The sequence below is a fragment of the Anoplolepis gracilipes genome, chromosome 7, assembly GCF_047496725.1.
Source record: "Anoplolepis gracilipes chromosome 7, ASM4749672v1, whole genome shotgun sequence".
NCBI classification, from domain to species: domain Eukaryota; kingdom Metazoa; phylum Arthropoda; class Insecta; order Hymenoptera; family Formicidae; genus Anoplolepis; species Anoplolepis gracilipes.
The window spans coordinates 415,325-432,920 of NC_132976.1; the positions used below are offsets into that span (position 1 = coordinate 415,325).

The following is a 17,596-nucleotide window of genomic DNA, read 5'->3' on the forward strand; positions in this document are numbered from 1 at the left end:
GCATTTAGGTCCAACGAAGGTCTAAATGCAAGAACCAATCACAATAAAGAATCACAGAACGCAGCCAATGAAAGTAGTATCGAGAATGATCGAGAAGTGGGAAAGAGACATATGTATCATATCTAATACATATCTCTATAGTGTAAACTAAAAGCCACTATTCCAACATTTCCTTCGGGTCATATCACGTGACTTCTGTCAAATTTCTAAAGCGTATTAATTCGATAGAATGTCAAGGAAAATTTGTCGCAATATGACAGCCAATCGGAATGTGCGACAAGCACGTGCCATTTGACGCTATTGGTCGATTTTTTTACTATCCCGTATATATATATATATACTATTAGCGTACAGTTTCATACGTATCGACCGTATCGTTATCGTAATCTCGAAGAAGAGATAATTGCAATGTGGCACTCTTGCGTCAAAAAAAATTTCTAACCTAAGATGCCGAAAAGCAAAACATTATGTCCTGGTAAAATTTGAGATTTCGCATCGGAAATCGGAATCGCATTAGAAACGCGCGTGCATTAATAATTATGTCTATGTTCGGTGGATAAAAATGAATTTACCATTAATAATTTTTGGGATTTTCTATTTTCTAAACGCCTTGTTTAGATTCTCCCATGCGTGGGACAACGATGAGTTGGAGGTGTTCGACGTGGTCGAGGAGGTCAATCAAAATTTTTACGATGTCTTGGGCGTCACGCAGGTACTTACCTACAAATTATATTTCAATATCGTCAAGTGCCATTAAATGAATTTTATTCATATTTATGTCTTTTCTCGCAGTCTGCGAACGCGTCGGAGATCAAGAAAGCTTTTAGGCGTTTGTCGTTACAACTACACCCGGATAAAAATCCGGCAGAGGATGCCGAACAACAATTTAGAAAGGTATATACTTTACGAAAACAAAGATAAGAAATTATTGAAAATATATATATGTTGACAGCATTTCCCTTTTTTAGTTAGTTGCCGTTTACGACATATTAAAAGATTCTGGAAAACGGCAGAAATATGACAATGTACTCGTTAATGGTTTGCCAAATTGGCGGTCGGCAGTATATTACTATCGTCACGTTCGAAAAATGGGACTGTTGGAAATGAGTGTTATTTTGTTTACCGTTACTACAATAGGACAATATCTTGTAGCATGGGCTGCGTATTTCGAAAAACGATATACTTATGTAAGTATATATCTTTCTAACAAAAAAGAAACGTTCTCTTTTCTCTCTTCTATATTTGGCAAAAAAAAAAAAATTTAATATCTAATTAATGTATCGCTTACAGGAACAAGTTTTAGGTAGCAAACTTCAAAAAATGCAAAAGAAAAGCAGAAAGAGCAAAATGGACGTACCAGATTTGGCAGACATTTTGGAAAAAATTCCTACTCCCACTATGTGGAATACTCTTCCGTTTCAATTACCAAGATGGATAATAGGTTCAATAATAGCTATACCTTCTACCATTCGTCTGATTTCTCAAGTTTTGAAAGAAAGAAAGGAGAAGAAAAAACAGGAGGAAGAAGAGGCATTGTAAGAGAGTATATAACTTCCTGCGTTTCTCATCTATAATTTATATATTATTTAAAAATCTAAATATCTATCTTTTTTTCCAGAGCACAAGAGAATGAGCAACCAGAACCAGAAGTAACGTCGCGCAGTGTTAGAAAACGTAGGTCTGGTTTTACACCGCAAGAGAGAAGTGGCAGTAATTTTAAAGAGACTGTAAAGAAAGAGGATTGCAATTACACAAATCATATCTGTGAAAAGCCAACAATATCTGGCGGCTTGTGGACTGACGCTGACATATTGGAGCTGATAAAATATGTGAAGAAATACCCTGGTGGAACTCCGGAACGATGGGAGAAAATCGCGAGCGTTATGAATCGTACTGTCACGGAAGTGACACATATGGCTAAAAAGGTTATTGTTTTGTTGTATTAATTTAATTTTTTAATAAGATAACAGATGTTGAAAATCAATATACTTTACCATGTTAGATAAAAGACGAAGGTTTGAAACCCGTTGAGTCAAACGAGGAGGAAGTTGTTATAGAGGAAAGACCAAAGAAGATTAAGACTCGCAGCGAAAATACAGTCAGTACCGTTGAGTGGAGTCAAGACCAGCAGAGAGCATTAGAGGCGGCTCTCACGAAATACCCTAAGGGTGCATCCGTAGATAGGTGGGAAAAAATTGCAAATTGTGTTGAAGGAAAAACAAAAGTAAGAGATTTTTATTTATTACATGTTCTCTCCTTGTGCGGTGGATTATAAATACAGAAATTATCGTATATTTACAGGAGGAATGTCAAGCGCGCTACAAACAATTGGTAGAATTAGTGAAAAAGAAACAACAATCTCAATAGTTCAATTCATACGACATTCTGTTTTTCTGAAGACTTTATATATCAAGCCAAGAAATAGTATTTTACTGAACTGTGGCACAAGTGTGGAAACAAAAAAAAGTGATATATCCCAAATATATTGATTCTTATTTAGAAAATTGTAAATTTTCTACGGATTCTCTTATGATGTTTCAACCGTGTTATATGTGTATGTATATATGTATATATATTATATATTATGTATTATATATTATATATGCACATACATACTATATGCGTCCATAATATAAAACTCGGTCTCATCGTAATACAGACAAAATAAATTTAAAACTAGAATTAAGAGAAGAACAAATTAAATGGGAAAATGTTTCCCTACTGTCACATCTTATTAAATGTTATCGAGAATGTATTTATTTATAATAAATTTAATAATTAATCAAGAGGGAAGAAAGACTGAAAAAAAATGTACAATCTTGAAATATTGCCCTCTTTTCTAAGAGACTGATTACTGGAAAATTTATATCGTACTTTACCTAAGCAGATCTTTTTCATAAATAATGAAACTTTAATATGAACATGGTTATATTTACAATGTTTACGAGCATATATATTTACAAGTATGTACATAAAAATACATAAAGATAATCTTTATAATTGCATTCTTATACATATGATTCAACGGTTAAATTATGCTTTTCTGTTTTCTTGGGAGTTTACAGTTTATAAAAAAATCGAATCGTGTAATATCTTCGCGATATTAATATAAATTGTCTTGATTCTTGATTTTTCGTAATAATTAATTAATTAATTAATTAATTAATTTTACACTTGTGTATCGGGTCGAAACAAACTAAAATTATGTTACACATGCAAAATAAAAATGTTTTCTGTCTTACAAAGTCTTGTCATTATAGGTGCGAGTTATTACTACGATAAGAAAAAAAAAACATTACTAGAAGTAAATTTTTTTTCTACGATTTTCCCAGAAAGATGAAATATTATACAAGCAAGATAAAAAAAAGTGATTATAACGTGAAACGATATTTACATAGATCGTAAGCGAATCTTTTCAATTACGCCTCCTGCGAACTCGGGATATCCTCCACGCATTTGGTTCTTCATATTTATTATAGAGTGGTTCTAGTCTCTGATTCTTCTTGAACTTGCTGAGCTTGGTCGGATCGCTAAACTTGAAGAACGCGGGCGCAAACTCCACCAGCCATTTTGGATCAATGGTCGTCACTTCTCTCATGTATTCTTTGGTAGTCTGTACCAATTCATGATAGATGACCCATTCTGGTTGGCGATTGAACAACGCGCTACTTGGATGAATATATACCACTTGGCTGTCGACCAACGTTCTGTATCCCTCCTGCGGATCCTTCTTTGCGGCATTTCTGAAAAATCCTGAACACACCGCCTTTTGTATGCGCACCGTATTTTTCCCGGCCGACACCACATCCAGTTTGTGCCTGTCCATTATGCCCAGCAATTGTTTACGAACATCTTGAGCGCGCTTCAGTGTCCTGATCTGCACAAAGTTCTCGTAGCACCACGCATTACTTAGTTTATTATTTTTCCAGGAATTATAGACCGCTAGTAGAGTCAAGTGATCGCCTTCGGGTTGATTAAATTTAGCCTTCTTCTGATCAGCTAAAGCCTGCTTGTCCTTTGGTCGATAAAAGACGTTCTGAACGGATAGCATGCTAACGATGGTCAGGATCTCGTCGGAGCATTGAAGGTGCACGCTCATAATCAACATCTTGGATAGATTGGGCTCGAGTGGAAATTCCGCCATTCGCCGGCCCAGCCGCGTCAATAGACCCTCGTTGTCAAGGGCGCTCAAGCTGTGCAACGACTCTAACGCCATGATCAGCGATTCTACCGGCGGCGCGTCCATAAAATCGAAATGCAGGAGATCGTTGATGCCCATAGTCTTCAGTTGCAGCACGGTGGTGGCCAAATTTGTCCGCTGAATCTCCGGTACCGGCGTCGGCAGCATCTCGTCTCTATAAGCCCGCTCGGTGTAGAGTCTGTAACACTTTCCGGGACCAGTTCTGCCGGCTCGTCCGCTACGTTGCTTCGCTGCCGCTTGACTGATTGGAGTCACTATGAGACTATCCATGCCTGTTTTGGAGTTGTAAACTTTTTGCTTAACGAAACCAGGATCAACAACGTAATAGATGCCGTCAATCGTCAGACTAGTTTCGGCAATATTTGTGGCGATGACGACCTTGCGCGAGCCGGGTGGTGCCGGCTCAAATATTCTGGTCTGCATCTCCGAAGGTAGAGCCGAATAGACTGGAAGGATGATTAGTTCCGGCACATCCGGACCCAGTGATTTCATGCGCTCGTAAAGGATCTCGCAAGCCGTGTCGATCTCCTCCTGACCAGTAAGAAAGAGCAGGATGTCGCCCGGGGGTTCGCGCAAATGGATTTGCATAACGGTGATAAGCGCGGCGTCTAGATAATCCGTCTCGGGCTCTTTCGTATACATCACCTCAACTTCGAACGTGCGGCCAGGAATGGTAAAGATCGGTGCTTCGAAAAAGTATTGTGAAAACTTGACCGCGTCCAGGGTGGCACTGGTGACGATTAATTTGAGATCAGGTCTACGGCCTACCGCCTGCTTTAGCAAACCGAACAATACGTCCGTGTGGATCGTCCGCTCATGCGCCTCGTCCAACATGATCACCGAGTATGTTTTCAGATCGAGGTCCATCAAGCATTCGCGCAACAGCATACCGTCAGTCATGTATTTGATGCTGGTCTCTGGTCCGGTACAATCCTCGAAACGGATAGTATAGCCCACCTCCTGGCCTAGGCAGCAGCCAAACTCTTCCGCCACTCTCTTGGCAACGCTCATAGTTGCCACACGACGTGGTTGCGTGCAGCCAATCTTGCCGCGTGCGGTAAAACCGGCTTCTGCCAGATATTGCGTGATTTGCGTCGTCTTACCCGAGCCGGTCTCTCCGATGACAATCAGAATCTGATTATCCGTTACCGCTTTCACTAAATCATCACGTAGCTTATAAATCGGCAAACTCTGACGTTGCTCTAACAGCGTCAAGTTGGTCTTCTTACCGAACGAAGACTTCTTACCGCCTATCACGTGCTTCTTCCATTCAGGCAGATCTTGGGTTTGCAGCCCGATGCCGCGCATATTCGCCGCCAGAGTACGGCTTTCCGCTTCCGGTAGCGGATCTATCCAATTCTTGTTCAAACCGGTGGGTACAGAGTCCATCTCTTGCTCACGCTGTAGCATCTTCTGCTCTCTTCGTTCCTTCGCCAAAGCGCTCTGCATCATCGCTGCTTGGGCCAGCGAACCGTCCGGATTCTTCACTATTCGCACAGGGCTAAGATCGCCCAGTGCTCTACCGTGACCGTGCAGAAACGGTGGCTCCTCTTCGACGAGCTCAATTTCCACGTCTTCCTCTTCGTCGTCCTCTCGCGGCAGAATACCGGTTTCCGTGTCGAATTCTGGTAACTCGTTCCTGTCGATGCACGACGCTGCCAACATTTGCTTAATCTCCCACTTCTCCGGCGATGATAAACGTTGCACGCGCTTCCTCGAGTACGTCTCGTCTTCGTCGTAATTACCCTGTAGCTCTAACAAGGAAGTAGGTCTATCTGGATTACGCAGATGCTTCTCGTCCTCGTCCGCCTTTGCGATCGGCACCACGGGGTTTAGATCTTTACCAGTCTCTTGATCGACGTCTTTCATGCTTAGAGACACCTTCTGACCACCGACGCTGAGAACTTTTACGAGAACTTTCTGACCTCTGGAAACTACATCGCTCGCGTTTGCCACTCGACCTTCTCTCCGTAATTGAGAAATGTGGACCAAGCCCTCCCATCTGCGTCGCAGACCCTCCAACTGAACGAAACAACCGAAAGGCACGATGTTTGCGACCTTACCTGCGTAAATCTTACCGACCTCCGGTTCCACAGGAAGCGTCTCCTCGACGGATCTGGATCTAGATCTGTCGGCGTCGCGTTTCTTCGAGTATCTCGCATCTCTACGATCACGTGACGGCGATCTTCTGCGTTCGCGAGATACGGAACGTCTCCTGCGCGTTCTATCGCGGGATCTGTATCGATTCTGAGATCTAGAACGCGATCTATGCCGTCTCTCTTTACGATTCGACGATCTGGATCTGTGTCTCCTCCTGTCTCTCGATCTGCTTCTGCTTCTCTTCCCACTTTTACCTTTTTTCTCACCACCATTAATCTTACTGCTTTTCTCAGTATCCGTAGAATGTTTTTTATTGGATGGTGCAAATGCTTCTAAAGAAGCCATAACGTCGTTAACAATATCCTCATCTTTAGCATTGCTAGTATTGTCGGAACCTTGTGGATCGTTTGGTAAAGCCAGCGCAGGGAATTTTAGAGCCAGTTCGTCCTGTTTATTTGTAAGCTTCGATGGCTTTACAGCAGATGTTTTAGCAGGTTTCATATGTTGTATTATCCTAAGAAGATTAGCCATAAAGGAGTCTGAAAATTCCGCTCCATTTTCGATCAATACTTTTTTGAATGCTGCAAATGTGTTGTTCTTTTCAGCCAAATGTATAATAAATTCAGCTAAATCCTTATCGTTCAATCCCAGATGATTTTCCAACTCTGTGCAGATTTTAGACACCAGAGATAAATGTTCCAATTTCGTGACTTCCTCCATCATTCCTTCTGGCAGTTATTTCTGAATGCACGAAATAATATTTGTGACTTAACGATCCTCAGTTTCTAATTCTGAAAATTGATAAAAAAAATATAATAGTGTTATTGATGTTGATAAAATGCAGGGTTGGGTATTGTCTCGTTAAACAGATAAAAGTTAAGTTAAAAAGTTAAATACTTTTAACTTAACTTAGTTACATTTCTAGACTCTTAACTTTAAACTTTAATTTAGTTACATTTTATCGATAACTATTAACTTTTTATTTTACTTTCTTGAAGTTCGAGGAAAAATGTCTGATAAAAATTTCAAAATGGCTTTGTTGCTAAAATTTAATAAGTATCTGTAAATAAGATGTAAAGTATGTTTCTAATTAAAATGTATAATAAATAATGTGATATTTCCGTTATTTGTAAGATGTACTATGAAATCCTGAAATAAAATCATGAAATAAAACAAACTTTTAACCTTTTAATGACTTTTTATAATTAACTTAACTTTTAACTCAATTAATTTTATTTTGGATTAAGTTGTATCTTAACTAAGTTAAATTTTCAAGGCTGTTAACTTTAACTTAACTTAGTTAAAAAAAAGAAGTTAACTTACCCAACCCTGATAAAATGTTATTTTGATTACATATTTAGGTTACGTATTTTGATTACAACACTAAATACTGTGTACGATGTAATGAAAAATAAAAAAGCTTTACTTTTTCATTACAGCATCAAACTGCACGTTGCTGTCTCTTATCTTTTTCTTATTTCTCTTGTTACTGTTGTGTATTGTGTATCACAAACAAAAAATTCAATCACAATCAATGGATAAAAGCGTCTCACCGTTCTTCTCCTTCTAAAATGATTATTTCCGGTTTAATGGCGCTGGAAGCGAAAATTTTTAAGCCTCGTCTACAATGGCCGTAGAACGTAAGGTCGCAAGCAAATTGACCAATGACAGTCAAGCATTTTCGAAAATGCTTGACTGTCATTGGTCAATTTGCTTGCGACCATTGTAGATGACCCATTACATTTCCTTAAAGCCGGGTCTACAATAGCTGTAGTAAGCCTTTAAGTCGTAAGAAATGAACCAATCATATTCATTATACTTCTCTAAAGTCAATTGTAATTGGTTAATTTCTTACGGCTTAAGGCTTACTACATCTATTGTAGACCCGGCCTAAACCTTATGTTCATGACGGAACTCAGTCTGACAGCTCGAGAAATATGTAGCCAATAAAATTACCGCTTTTCCATGAAAGCTGCAAGCTGATTGGCTACACATTTCTTGAAACTAGAACTCGACCCGAGTTCTCGAATTATGAATACAGGTCTTTAGGTATGTAGTAGCATTTGACCAATCAGGATAAAGAAATCTTTAGGTCTGTTTTAGATGAACTTGATCAGTTCACTAGTTCAGTTTATCTTTTACCTTTTGCATTGGAAGAAGAAAGATAAACTCTGAACTAGTGCAGCCAGTTCAGCTAAAACCAACAGACTCTATTTATTCTACACTCAACGGTGATAATTATAAAAATATTATAAACATTTTCGAACGCAATTTCGGAGTTCGGAGACGAGTCCTGCAAGAATGTAAAATTTGCTTTCAATTTACGTAAATTTACATGCAAGAGTAATGTAAAGAGAAAAAGGTTATTCAAATATTTAGTTATTTATTCAACGAGATAATATAATTCAACTTGAGATGCAAACTAATAACGAACAGATAATAGACGAAGTCGAAAAATTACGATCAAATGACAGTCACACGGTTGAAAATGTACGAGTAGAATTGAGAGAAGCTAGTTTGACAAAGAGAAAGCAGAATCGTTCCTCGGCGTGGAGTAAGAATCGCAAAAACTTGGGAGAATGCGTTAGAAATGAATTGTTTTCGATTGAGTATGTTAATGAAAGAGCGAAGCTTCTTAGGAAGAAAAGGATATCTCTTGAAGATTATAGATATTTGCCTAATGCTCTTATCCAGGTATATTTTTCACAAAATTAATTTTTTTTAAATTATTTAACATTTTATATACATATATAAATTTACTTGATATCTTCTGTGCAATTATGATAGATCGTATAGGAACAAAAATAATAAACTGATAATAATATTTAATCTCTTGTATTTATTAGTCGGAGGAAAATATTTATGCCTTTTTAAGAATAGACCAAAGTTTATCAGGCTTGATACGTGATCTGTCTGGCAACAATCCAACTTTACAATTGTATGCAGTTAATTGCTGCTGTAATATTGCTCTTGGAAATACAAAAGCATGTACAACGTTAGGGAAAGCAGTTATTCCTTATCTGCTTATTGAACTAGAAAGTTTAAATTATATATTGCTGGTGAGTTTATTATATTAGTCTAAGTAAAAAAAGAGTAAAACATGAGTTAATTTTATAAGACAAATTCAATTTTATCCTTTGTCAAACTTGTATAAAAGCTTTAAAAAGTTTTATCTTTTCAGGATATTTGCATTTGGACAATTGGTAATTTAGTCGCAGGAAGCAAAGTGGCCTTTTCTATTTTACACGCACAGCATTGTCTGAAATATTTAGTCTTATTGCTATCCAATTGTGATGATTCTATACTTTCTTCTGTAATATATGCACTTTTACATTACGTACATGTGGGATTTTATGAGATATCGTAAGTGTCATCCATTTTTATGTATTAAAATAAATATACAAGTACAGTCAAAGCTCCTTACTCGCAGGAGATGAGTATGATATGAAAATGAATATAGAAAACTATAAATATGGAATTTCTTGTAAAAATCGGACGTCTCTCTATTGAGGTTCAATTTTCATGAAGAATTCACAAAGATAATAGGATTGAAATTTTGATCACGAATATGGAATTTTCTGGAATAAGAAGAGTAGTTATTCTGACTACTAAGAATAAAAATACCACAAATACAGAGAGAATCGTCAATAGTGAAATTGTGAATAAGGAACTTTGGCAGTAGTTAAGCTTATGAAGAAAATTTAATATGTCTCTAATATTTACAGAAAAAGTGATATGACAGAGCTTATTCAAGTTATTAAAAAGCGAAATTTTTTGCACGAGAATTCAAATTTTATTTGGCTGTTAGCCTTGTTATCTTCTTCAACAATATGTACGACATGTTTACACTCTATTTTGCCACAAATTGTTGATCATCTTTATCTATTATTTTCTGGCTCGGACGAAATAGTTCATGTCAATGAGGTTTGCAGTCTCTCTTTCTCCCTCTTTCTTTTCTATGTGATAAAATTAAGTTAAAAGATTCATAATTTAGCTTTTTCTTTTTCAGATTACAGCGTATGTACGTATATTAGCTAACACATTGTACAATTCTTGCGAAGATAAAACGGACATTCTTCTAAGGAACTCGAAATACTCACATGAGGATCTATGTTTTTTATTGAATAAATTGTTATCGCATCCATATATGCATATTAGAAGGGAAACTTTATGGTTGATAGGTAATTATGTTGATTTAAAAAAGAAAAAGAAAATAGAAAAAACATAGGATCTAACTTAATCTCTATTGTAATAAATTGCAGGAAATTTATACAATCACAGATCATCTAGCGTTGGTAAAAATATAAGAGATCTTGTAGTCTTTTTACCAGCACTGAATCAGGCTTTTCTTTCAGTTGGTAATTATCCATAAGCGAGTATTAAAATATCTTTTTTCAAAAAGGTACATTATATAATATTTAACAAGAAATCATTTCTAAAATATGCGATTCAAATATAAAAATATATTTTTTTCACTTTGATTATATAATTCTAGATATTAATTTCACTTTTTTTTTAATAGGACATGTATGCATTAAATTTTTTAATACGCATTTGGTTTACATGTAATTAAACATTAGTAATTAAAATATAAATTTTAATAATCCTTTTTTACAGATACAAACTTTCTTGACAATTCCGAGGAAGAATATCGGTTTCTCCTTGTGTCTTCTATACATGGAACTTTAATAATGTTGAAGTATATCTGTCCCATTAAATTGGCCGTCGGATGATTGGCAGCTTTTAAACACTGATAAAGCGCTTTGTCGCAAGTACAATGTGATCTGTAAAACAGTGAAACGTTTGCAAATAATTGCCTTGAAGATGTACATGTATATATATATATATATATATATATATATATATATATATATATATAGAAAGAGACATAACTTTGAAATAATTAACAGGTAAATAAGATAATTTTAAACGTTGCTAAAAATGATTAAGGAAATAATATAAGATACTATTACATTGCCGCTCAAAGACGCATTGTGCTAAAATAAATCGATTATTATATTTTTTTCACGAATTATCAATAAGGTCTTACTTAGTATACAAGGAGTAATTCGTAAGGTTGTATCGAGTCTGTTGAGCTCGGACTTTTATAGGGCAAAGATCGTGGGAACGGCAGCATCTGAAAAGTTTAAAATTTTCATTAAGCTGACTTTAAAATTCACATTTTCGAAAGTTATCGATTTACCTGTCAATATGAGGTAGATCGCCCAGATCATGATAATTGTCAGCTATGTCGCCCGTACCGCACCATTTTGTGCCTAGAGTAATATATATATTTAATTTTATCTTTGCCAACAAATTTTACGTAAAGTCGCGTATGTTTTCATAAAAATGATGTAAAAGATTGACCTGGTAAAATACCAGAGAATAGAGTGATTGAACTAGCTGCTCTGCTCAATGCGTTCGTGGGCAAAGCGGTTGTTGGCTGTACTTGGAATTTGTCCAACAATTCGCACTGTTGCATGAGTCTCGTCATCTCCTGAAAGGATACCATCTGGGGTTGTAAAGTAGACAAGTTTCGTAAAACTTCGGTAGCCTCGGACGGCTCACTGAAAGAGATACGAGTCAAGAAATTACGCAGAATTATAAAAAGAAAAAAATGACTAGACTAGATGATGAACTGATTAAGAACCGGTTTTGCGATCTAATTGTCAAGCAAACGTCCTGTAAAGCGACTACTTACTATACTTCGATAATATTACAATCGCGTAATTCATTGCTTGAACCGAGATTTATCACAGCCACTGTCTGTTCGTGATAATAAACGGCTCGTATCTCATCGTTTGCGAGCGAAGAAGGACTCGATGCGACGCCGTTTAGTCCTTTGAATGTGCTTCTGAAGAATGTTGGCTGCGCGGTTAAACTGCATATCGACATGATAAAAAGGAACGTCAAGCGCACTGAATGCATCTTCTTCAAAGTATGGATCTTGAGTTTTCATCAATTATTGCGTTATGTGGTTTTACATTTGTTTAAAATCTTCATATTGTACATTTCAGAATCTTCTTTATAAAAAGAAGAAATAACTCCCATATAGAATTCGATGTTTTTTGTACGAACTTTTTGCGTAAATGCGAAACAAGAGCAAACTACACATTTTACAGTTATTTATAAATCACATAATTGAATTTTTCGAAGAAGAATCTAAAAAAATAAAAAGGTAAAACACTCAGGATCATTTTCTTCACTCGCGCGAAACTATAATTTGAAATCAAATTTTGGAATCAAACTTACCTCTCTTTGTATTCTGAAAATTTATTTGGCACATGCAAATTTTCTTAACAATAATGGAAACAATTTGTTTAACGAAAATTCTTTTAATATTACATAAAAAATTGTCACGGTATAAAAAGTGAAGTAAATTTCGTTTTTTAAATTGATTGATACCCGTTGCGCATTTGCGAATATCGGGAATCACAAACGAATTAGTCGAACACAAATGATGTATCTGGCATATAATAATTATATAATGCACTCATATCCAACATCAATCGTATATACGGACAAACCGGACTAGCAGTCGATCGAATCGCTAAACGTATAGGTACGATGGACACCCGCATATAGCTTCCCTCTCCTTCGATCGTCAGGTATATTACATGGTGATGGTGATAGCAACATCAGATGCCGGTGGGGAGACCTACATTCGTGGGGGACTAGGACGAAGAAAGTGGGACGAAACAGCGGAAAGCTGAATACGATTCTGCGGTTGTAACCGCAAATTTACAGAATTCCCCGTAAAAAGAAAAAAAGAGGGAGAAAGTGCGATGTCTCGTCGCGAGTTTCCTCGCAATCGCGCGAGGCTCATTCTTATCGCAAGCAAAATTTCCATCGAGACAAAACTATTACAATTATATATATAAATATATATTTTATATGTAAAAAAAATTTCTAGAAAATTCTTTGTAAATGTATAAGTCACAGTGTCTTGAGAAGACGATAATAATCTTAAAAGCTTTTAACTTATTTAGAATGAAAAATATAATTCACACTATATACGTCGTTTGTAAATTTTTATGTGACTCTTCGCGATCGAAATAGTTCCATATTTTTTATACGCGATGATAACGCGATGGATTACCATGTTGTCATCACGTTTTATAAAATTGCGAAGTTTTCCTCGTGATAAGTTATTATGTTCACGAATAGATATCAAGTGCCTTCATCGTCATTTCGACACTATGACAACGGTAATACGTAAACAATATCAGTGAAACTGATAATTTTGTATAAATAATTTTGCTATCGTTAAATGACGATATTTAACAGTGACCCTGTCTTAAGGAATGGCACGAAGGGTTCGATTTATTCGCGGCGCTCGTTGGATATTGACCTCCTGTGCGAGTTGTACTCAACGTGATGCTCACGGGAGTCGCGTTGGACAGTTGCAATCTAACTGGACACTGTCTATATCCTGTAATAAAAAATGAAAGAGCATTATAGTCGCATCACGTTCATACATATATAATGTATAATGGTAGAAACACAATAGTATTTTCAATATGCATGCATATAAAGTTTTTGGTAATAAAAATGTACAGAGTTATGATGTTACGTAAACGTAAAACAATTTGCTAGAAGAATCGATTTGTTTCACAAAAAAGCTTTTTTTTCTTGACTCTGGAATGGATCTCAAATAAATTTCTTACTTTACGAATAATTGAAGCGTATCGAGTTAAAAGAGATTTTTTAAATAGTTTTTCCGATCAAAACATTATCAGTTTGTCTGTACTTTTATGATTAATGAATAAAAAATGGACGTTATAACGCAGCATAAGATAATTTGCAAAAATGATTTGTCTTCAAATTATTTTATAAGCGCTTAAACATGTTCCGCAATTCAATTTCCGAAATGAATTGAAGACAAAGTGTTACATAATTGTTTGATTAGAAGTAAAACATGTCTAATAAGTAGCTTAAAGTGATCAAAATCATATTGATTAATCAGTATTGCTGTTACTATAATTAATATGATTAATGATACATATGCTGGCATATCGTCAACAATAATACAATTGTTGACAATGTGACAGCAACTTTACAGGCATTTGGCAATATTTATTAAACAAAAAAAAAATTAAATGAAGCAATTACTCGTGAATTGTGAAATGTACATTTATTCTCTCGTATACGTAATCCAAGATATAGATCATTCCAAATATATGCAAGAAATATATTTCATAAAGTAAAAAGTATATATATTTCTTGTGCAGTATATTAATCAATTATTTATATTATTATAGATAATTAAATAAAATATACATTAAATGATTGAACGAATAATTGCTTCTCTTCTTCACTTGGATCGTAAAATGTGTGTAATTAATGTAAGTAGGGAAAGAAGCTACGAAGTGAGAGAAGCATTGACAAAGAAAGCTATCTACCGGCATGATGAGGCCCGGAACAGTGGCAGCATATAGGATTATTACGTGGTCTGGGACAGAATTCGACGCTGTGCGGCTCGCCGCAGCGGACGCAGCGCGGCAAATGCCGACAATTGGCAGCCACGTGCCAAAAACCCTGGCACCGATAGCATTGCAGCACGCCATCCGTCGTTTGCGGTACATTCGATGTCTCCGAAGAATTATTCCCGTAGTCTACCGGTGCACATCGCAACGATACACCGGAGGAACATGCGGTATTACCGCTGCTACGCCACCAGCGTTCCGGGACGGCATTGAAACGTGCCACTTGGAAAAAGTCTAGACCTTGACGTAACAGAACTTCGTAATGGCCCGCGTCGAAGACCTATGCGATAAAAAAGAGCGATAAATATTACTTTTTATTAGTTATTATGTTTTATACGTGTTCATATATATTATAATAATTTTTTGCTTCTCTAGACTTAGTTTTGACCGCTTCCTTTCTATCTTAATTTTTTTCGCAAATAATGCAAGAGAGCTACTGAGACATAATTGGAAAGTTGACTTTCGAAACTTGTTGAGCGTATCTTAGCTAGTTTCATAGAAACCTGATGCAAAACCCGGTATTTTTACAATGACATAATAATATGTATTCTACATTTTTGTGCAAATTTAAATGATGAAGACAAAGTCTACACATTCAAAGCTTGGGTGCATACTATCTTAATTTATGCATCTCAATTATCAATATCATAAATGGCTGTTTCATGATATGGCATGATTACATAACGTAATAATTAGTAAGATAAAGAATAGGAAGCGATCTTTACCTCTACTCGAACCAAGTGTCGCGAACGTTCGACGTTTCCAGCGATAATTCCTTGCTTTGCCAGAGCCGAATTTATATCTTGGAGCGGTATAGCCCATGGGACATCTCTCAGAAGTACGGCTTGACGATATCGAGAATCTCTCGCTGAGAATCGCGCTACCTGATAGAAGAATAAATTTAATTGAAAATCTATTTTAAAGCATAAATGTTTATTTAAGGCGAGAATATTTCTCTGAAATTCCATAACGAAGAAATAACATTTAATATGAAACATTTCAATAGAGAATTCTATACAAAATTTTATACAAAATAAAATGTCTCTTTTCTTGAAAATATCACGAATGCAACGTGTTTCTTAAATGACCTTAACTCACGATATCTGATGGAATTTGAAAGTAATGTAAAACAAATCTTGTACTTGTACAGGTCTTCCGAACACGCGAGCCAAGTCGCCGCGTTGTAATAGTTTTTCAGCGTCGTTTTCTCTAGCGAAGGCAGCTATCAGACCGCATGGAGTTTCAGAGACACGCCATGTCGACAGTGGTTCGGAAGCGGCGATAGCTTCTTCGAGATGAGATCGTAGTAGCTCGCAACCTGATTAATGTCGAATTAGAAATTATATTACGTGAAACACAGTAAATAGATTGTAAGTTTATACTATCTTTAGAACAAGTTAGATGTTATATTTTGCACCTTGGATCGCGTGTCCTTGATCTTGAAGACCGCCAGCGCGGGAAATGTATAAAGAACAGGTGAATAATGCCTCCTCTTGAATAGCGGGAACTTCGTTACTATGCGATGTCAGGTTTAAGTTTTTTTTATCCGTATGATTAATGTCTTCGATCCTACATGGTACAGAAGAATTTGCGACTTCCTCCATTCTGTCCGTCACGTACTCGTGATGATAACTTGAATATTTTAATTAATTATATATATATTAAAATTTATATTTTTTATTATAAATATATTATAAATCTATCATATATCGCAATAAATATAGGGTGTCCCAGAATTTGAGGACACGGAATACACAGTGTAATTATCTGCTGTGCTAGAAGAAGCAATTTTTTCCTCAGCGAATACGTCGAGGTCATCAATTTTTGCAAACTTCTAAATTTTGCTACTACATACATTTTTGTACCTAAATCTTAAATAAAATTTTAGTAAAGTAAACTCCATCTAAAATTAACTGAAGAATATAATTATATTAATCTTTTAATTCTACAAAGTTTGGTTCGCGAAAAAAAAATCCGTCTTTTTCAATTGCTTATAACTCGAAAATTATTGATATTTCCTCGATATTTTTGCCGAAGAAAAAGTTGCTGCTTCTACGGACAAGCGCGCTGTGCATTCCGTGTTCTAGAATTCTGGGACACTCTGTATATATTTTTTATGTGCTTAATACCGTAAAAAGTAACTAATAATATACAATATAATAACAGACAAGTTAGAGTTATAAAATCGTTATCGCGTAAATATTTCGATTATTTCGATAATGATTATGAGAGAGATGCCGAATTATTTAATATCATTATTAATTGTACAGATAACGAGCGCAAAAATGTCGACATAAATAAATTAGCATTCTTGCGATCGTTCTCGAAAGAAACACGCATTAGTGACATAAAGATAAAAATAGTTCCAATGTTATTGAACGGTCTTTCCTACATTCCATTGAGATTTTATATCAAAGTTCCTGTATTTATTTTCTTATTTTCTTAATCTTCTCACAACAATTGAAATTTCTATTGTATCTATTTTAAATTTGATGTTTGAAAAGAAACTTTTTTTTATAATTATGTTATTAATATTAGTTTAATATTAGTTTAATATTTTTTTTTGCATTTATGATGTAATATTACGGAATATACGATCTCAGTAAGGGATATGTACGATCGCGATAATCGTTCTCATTTAATTGATAAACTTATCGAATAATGTGCCGCAATTAAGTTTGATATCTTTTGTCTCGTATTCGACATCGATTTACCTCGGATATTTTCTCTTTCGTCTCGTTAACGCAAAATGATGCAACGCGGGCACCGGGAGGACCAGGAAGGAAAATACGGCCCATGCTGACGACAG

At 35.8% G+C, this 17,596-nt stretch overlaps 5 protein-coding genes across 6 annotated transcripts; 2 read left to right on the forward strand and 3 right to left on the reverse strand.

The window, feature by feature from the left end:
• Positions 1 to 368: 368 nt before the first annotated feature.
• On the forward strand, positions 369 to 2,542 carry LOC140667607 (dnaJ homolog subfamily C member 1). Its single transcript, XM_072895709.1, has 7 exons — positions 369 to 712; positions 793 to 894; positions 969 to 1,187; positions 1,291 to 1,535; positions 1,619 to 1,925; positions 2,003 to 2,224; positions 2,302 to 2,542. Exons 1-7 carry the CDS (start codon positions 563 to 565, stop codon positions 2,365 to 2,367), a joined length of 1,311 nt encoding a protein of 436 aa, XP_072751810.1. The 5' UTR covers positions 369 to 562; the 3' UTR covers positions 2,368 to 2,542.
• Positions 2,208 to 7,860, reverse strand: Pea (ATP-dependent RNA helicase pea). Of its 2 annotated transcripts, none has more exons than XM_072895707.1 (2): positions 7,728 to 7,860; positions 2,208 to 7,092 (listed from the first exon to the last, which is right to left on the reverse strand). In XM_072895707.1, exon 2 carries the CDS (start codon positions 7,022 to 7,024, stop codon positions 3,416 to 3,418), a length of 3,609 nt encoding a protein of 1,202 aa, XP_072751808.1. In that variant the 5' UTR covers positions 7,025 to 7,092; positions 7,728 to 7,860; the 3' UTR covers positions 2,208 to 3,415. The 2 variants fall into 2 exon arrangements, with proteins under 2 accessions (XP_072751808.1, XP_072751807.1); XM_072895706.1 differs by having other exon boundaries at positions 7,625 to 7,860.
• A 630-nt stretch (positions 7,861 to 8,490) lies between these two features.
• On the forward strand, positions 8,491 to 17,089 carry LOC140667522 (uncharacterized). Its single transcript, XM_072895560.1, has 7 exons — positions 8,491 to 8,995; positions 9,148 to 9,360; positions 9,483 to 9,664; positions 10,027 to 10,225; positions 10,311 to 10,482; positions 10,564 to 10,703; positions 10,919 to 17,089. Exons 1-6 carry the CDS (start codon positions 8,717 to 8,719, stop codon positions 10,671 to 10,673), a joined length of 1,155 nt encoding a protein of 384 aa, XP_072751661.1. The 5' UTR covers positions 8,491 to 8,716; the 3' UTR covers positions 10,674 to 10,703; positions 10,919 to 17,089.
• LOC140667524 (uncharacterized) lies at positions 10,749 to 12,229 on the reverse strand. Its single transcript, XM_072895562.1, has 5 exons — positions 12,003 to 12,229; positions 11,669 to 11,868; positions 11,505 to 11,577; positions 11,352 to 11,438; positions 10,749 to 11,085 (listed from the first exon to the last, which is right to left on the reverse strand). The coding sequence occupies exons 1-5, from the start codon at positions 12,227 to 12,229 to the stop codon at positions 10,899 to 10,901; spliced, it is 774 nt and encodes a 257-aa protein (XP_072751663.1). The 3' UTR covers positions 10,749 to 10,898.
• Positions 12,981 to 16,391, reverse strand: LOC140667523 (uncharacterized). The gene is made up of 5 exons (XM_072895561.1): positions 16,205 to 16,391; positions 15,930 to 16,105; positions 15,513 to 15,671; positions 14,704 to 15,067; positions 12,981 to 13,733 (listed from the first exon to the last, which is right to left on the reverse strand). Exons 1-5 carry the CDS (start codon positions 16,389 to 16,391, stop codon positions 13,582 to 13,584), a joined length of 1,038 nt encoding a protein of 345 aa, XP_072751662.1. The 3' UTR covers positions 12,981 to 13,581.
• Positions 17,090 to 17,596: the final 507 nt, after the last annotated feature.

Excerpts from the sequence above, each read along its gene's own strand:
- LOC140667523 (XM_072895561.1), bottom strand. The coding sequence starts at position 16,391 with ATGGAGGAAGTCGCAAATTCTTCTGTACCATGTAGGATCGAAGACATT. Across the intron at positions 16,106-16,204 it reads TCAAGGACACGCGATCCAAG|GTTGCGAGCTACTACGATCT; the intron begins GTGCAAAATATA and ends GACATTAATCAG. Across the intron at positions 13,734-14,703 it reads TTCCGGGCCTCATCATGCCG|GATATAGACAGTGTCCAGTT; the intron begins GTAGATAGCTTT and ends TTTTTATTACAG.
- LOC140667522 (XM_072895560.1), top strand. The coding sequence starts at position 8,717 with ATGCAAACTAATAACGAACAGATAATAGACGAAGTCGAAAAATTACGA. Across the intron at positions 9,361-9,482 it reads GTTTAAATTATATATTGCTG|GATATTTGCATTTGGACAAT; the intron begins GTGAGTTTATTA and ends TTATCTTTTCAG. Across the intron at positions 10,483-10,563 it reads GGAAACTTTATGGTTGATAG|GAAATTTATACAATCACAGA; the intron begins GTAATTATGTTG and ends AATAAATTGCAG.
- LOC140667524 (XM_072895562.1), bottom strand. The coding sequence starts at position 12,229 with ATGCATTCAGTGCGCTTGACGTTCCTTTTTATCATGTCGATATGCAGT. Across the intron at positions 11,869-12,002 it reads TGTAATATTATCGAAGTATA|TGAGCCGTCCGAGGCTACCG; the intron begins GTAAGTAGTCGC and ends TATCTCTTTCAG. Across the intron at positions 11,086-11,351 it reads AATTACTCCTTGTATACTAA|ATCACATTGTACTTGCGACA; the intron begins GTAAGACCTTAT and ends ACTGTTTTACAG.
- LOC140667607 (XM_072895709.1), top strand. The coding sequence starts at position 563 with ATGAATTTACCATTAATAATTTTTGGGATTTTCTATTTTCTAAACGCC. Across the intron at positions 713-792 it reads ATGTCTTGGGCGTCACGCAG|TCTGCGAACGCGTCGGAGAT; the intron begins GTACTTACCTAC and ends CTTTTCTCGCAG. Across the intron at positions 2,225-2,301 it reads GTGTTGAAGGAAAAACAAAA|GAGGAATGTCAAGCGCGCTA; the intron begins GTAAGAGATTTT and ends GTATATTTACAG.
- Pea (XM_072895707.1), bottom strand. The coding sequence starts at position 7,024 with ATGATGGAGGAAGTCACGAAATTGGAACATTTATCTCTGGTGTCTAAA.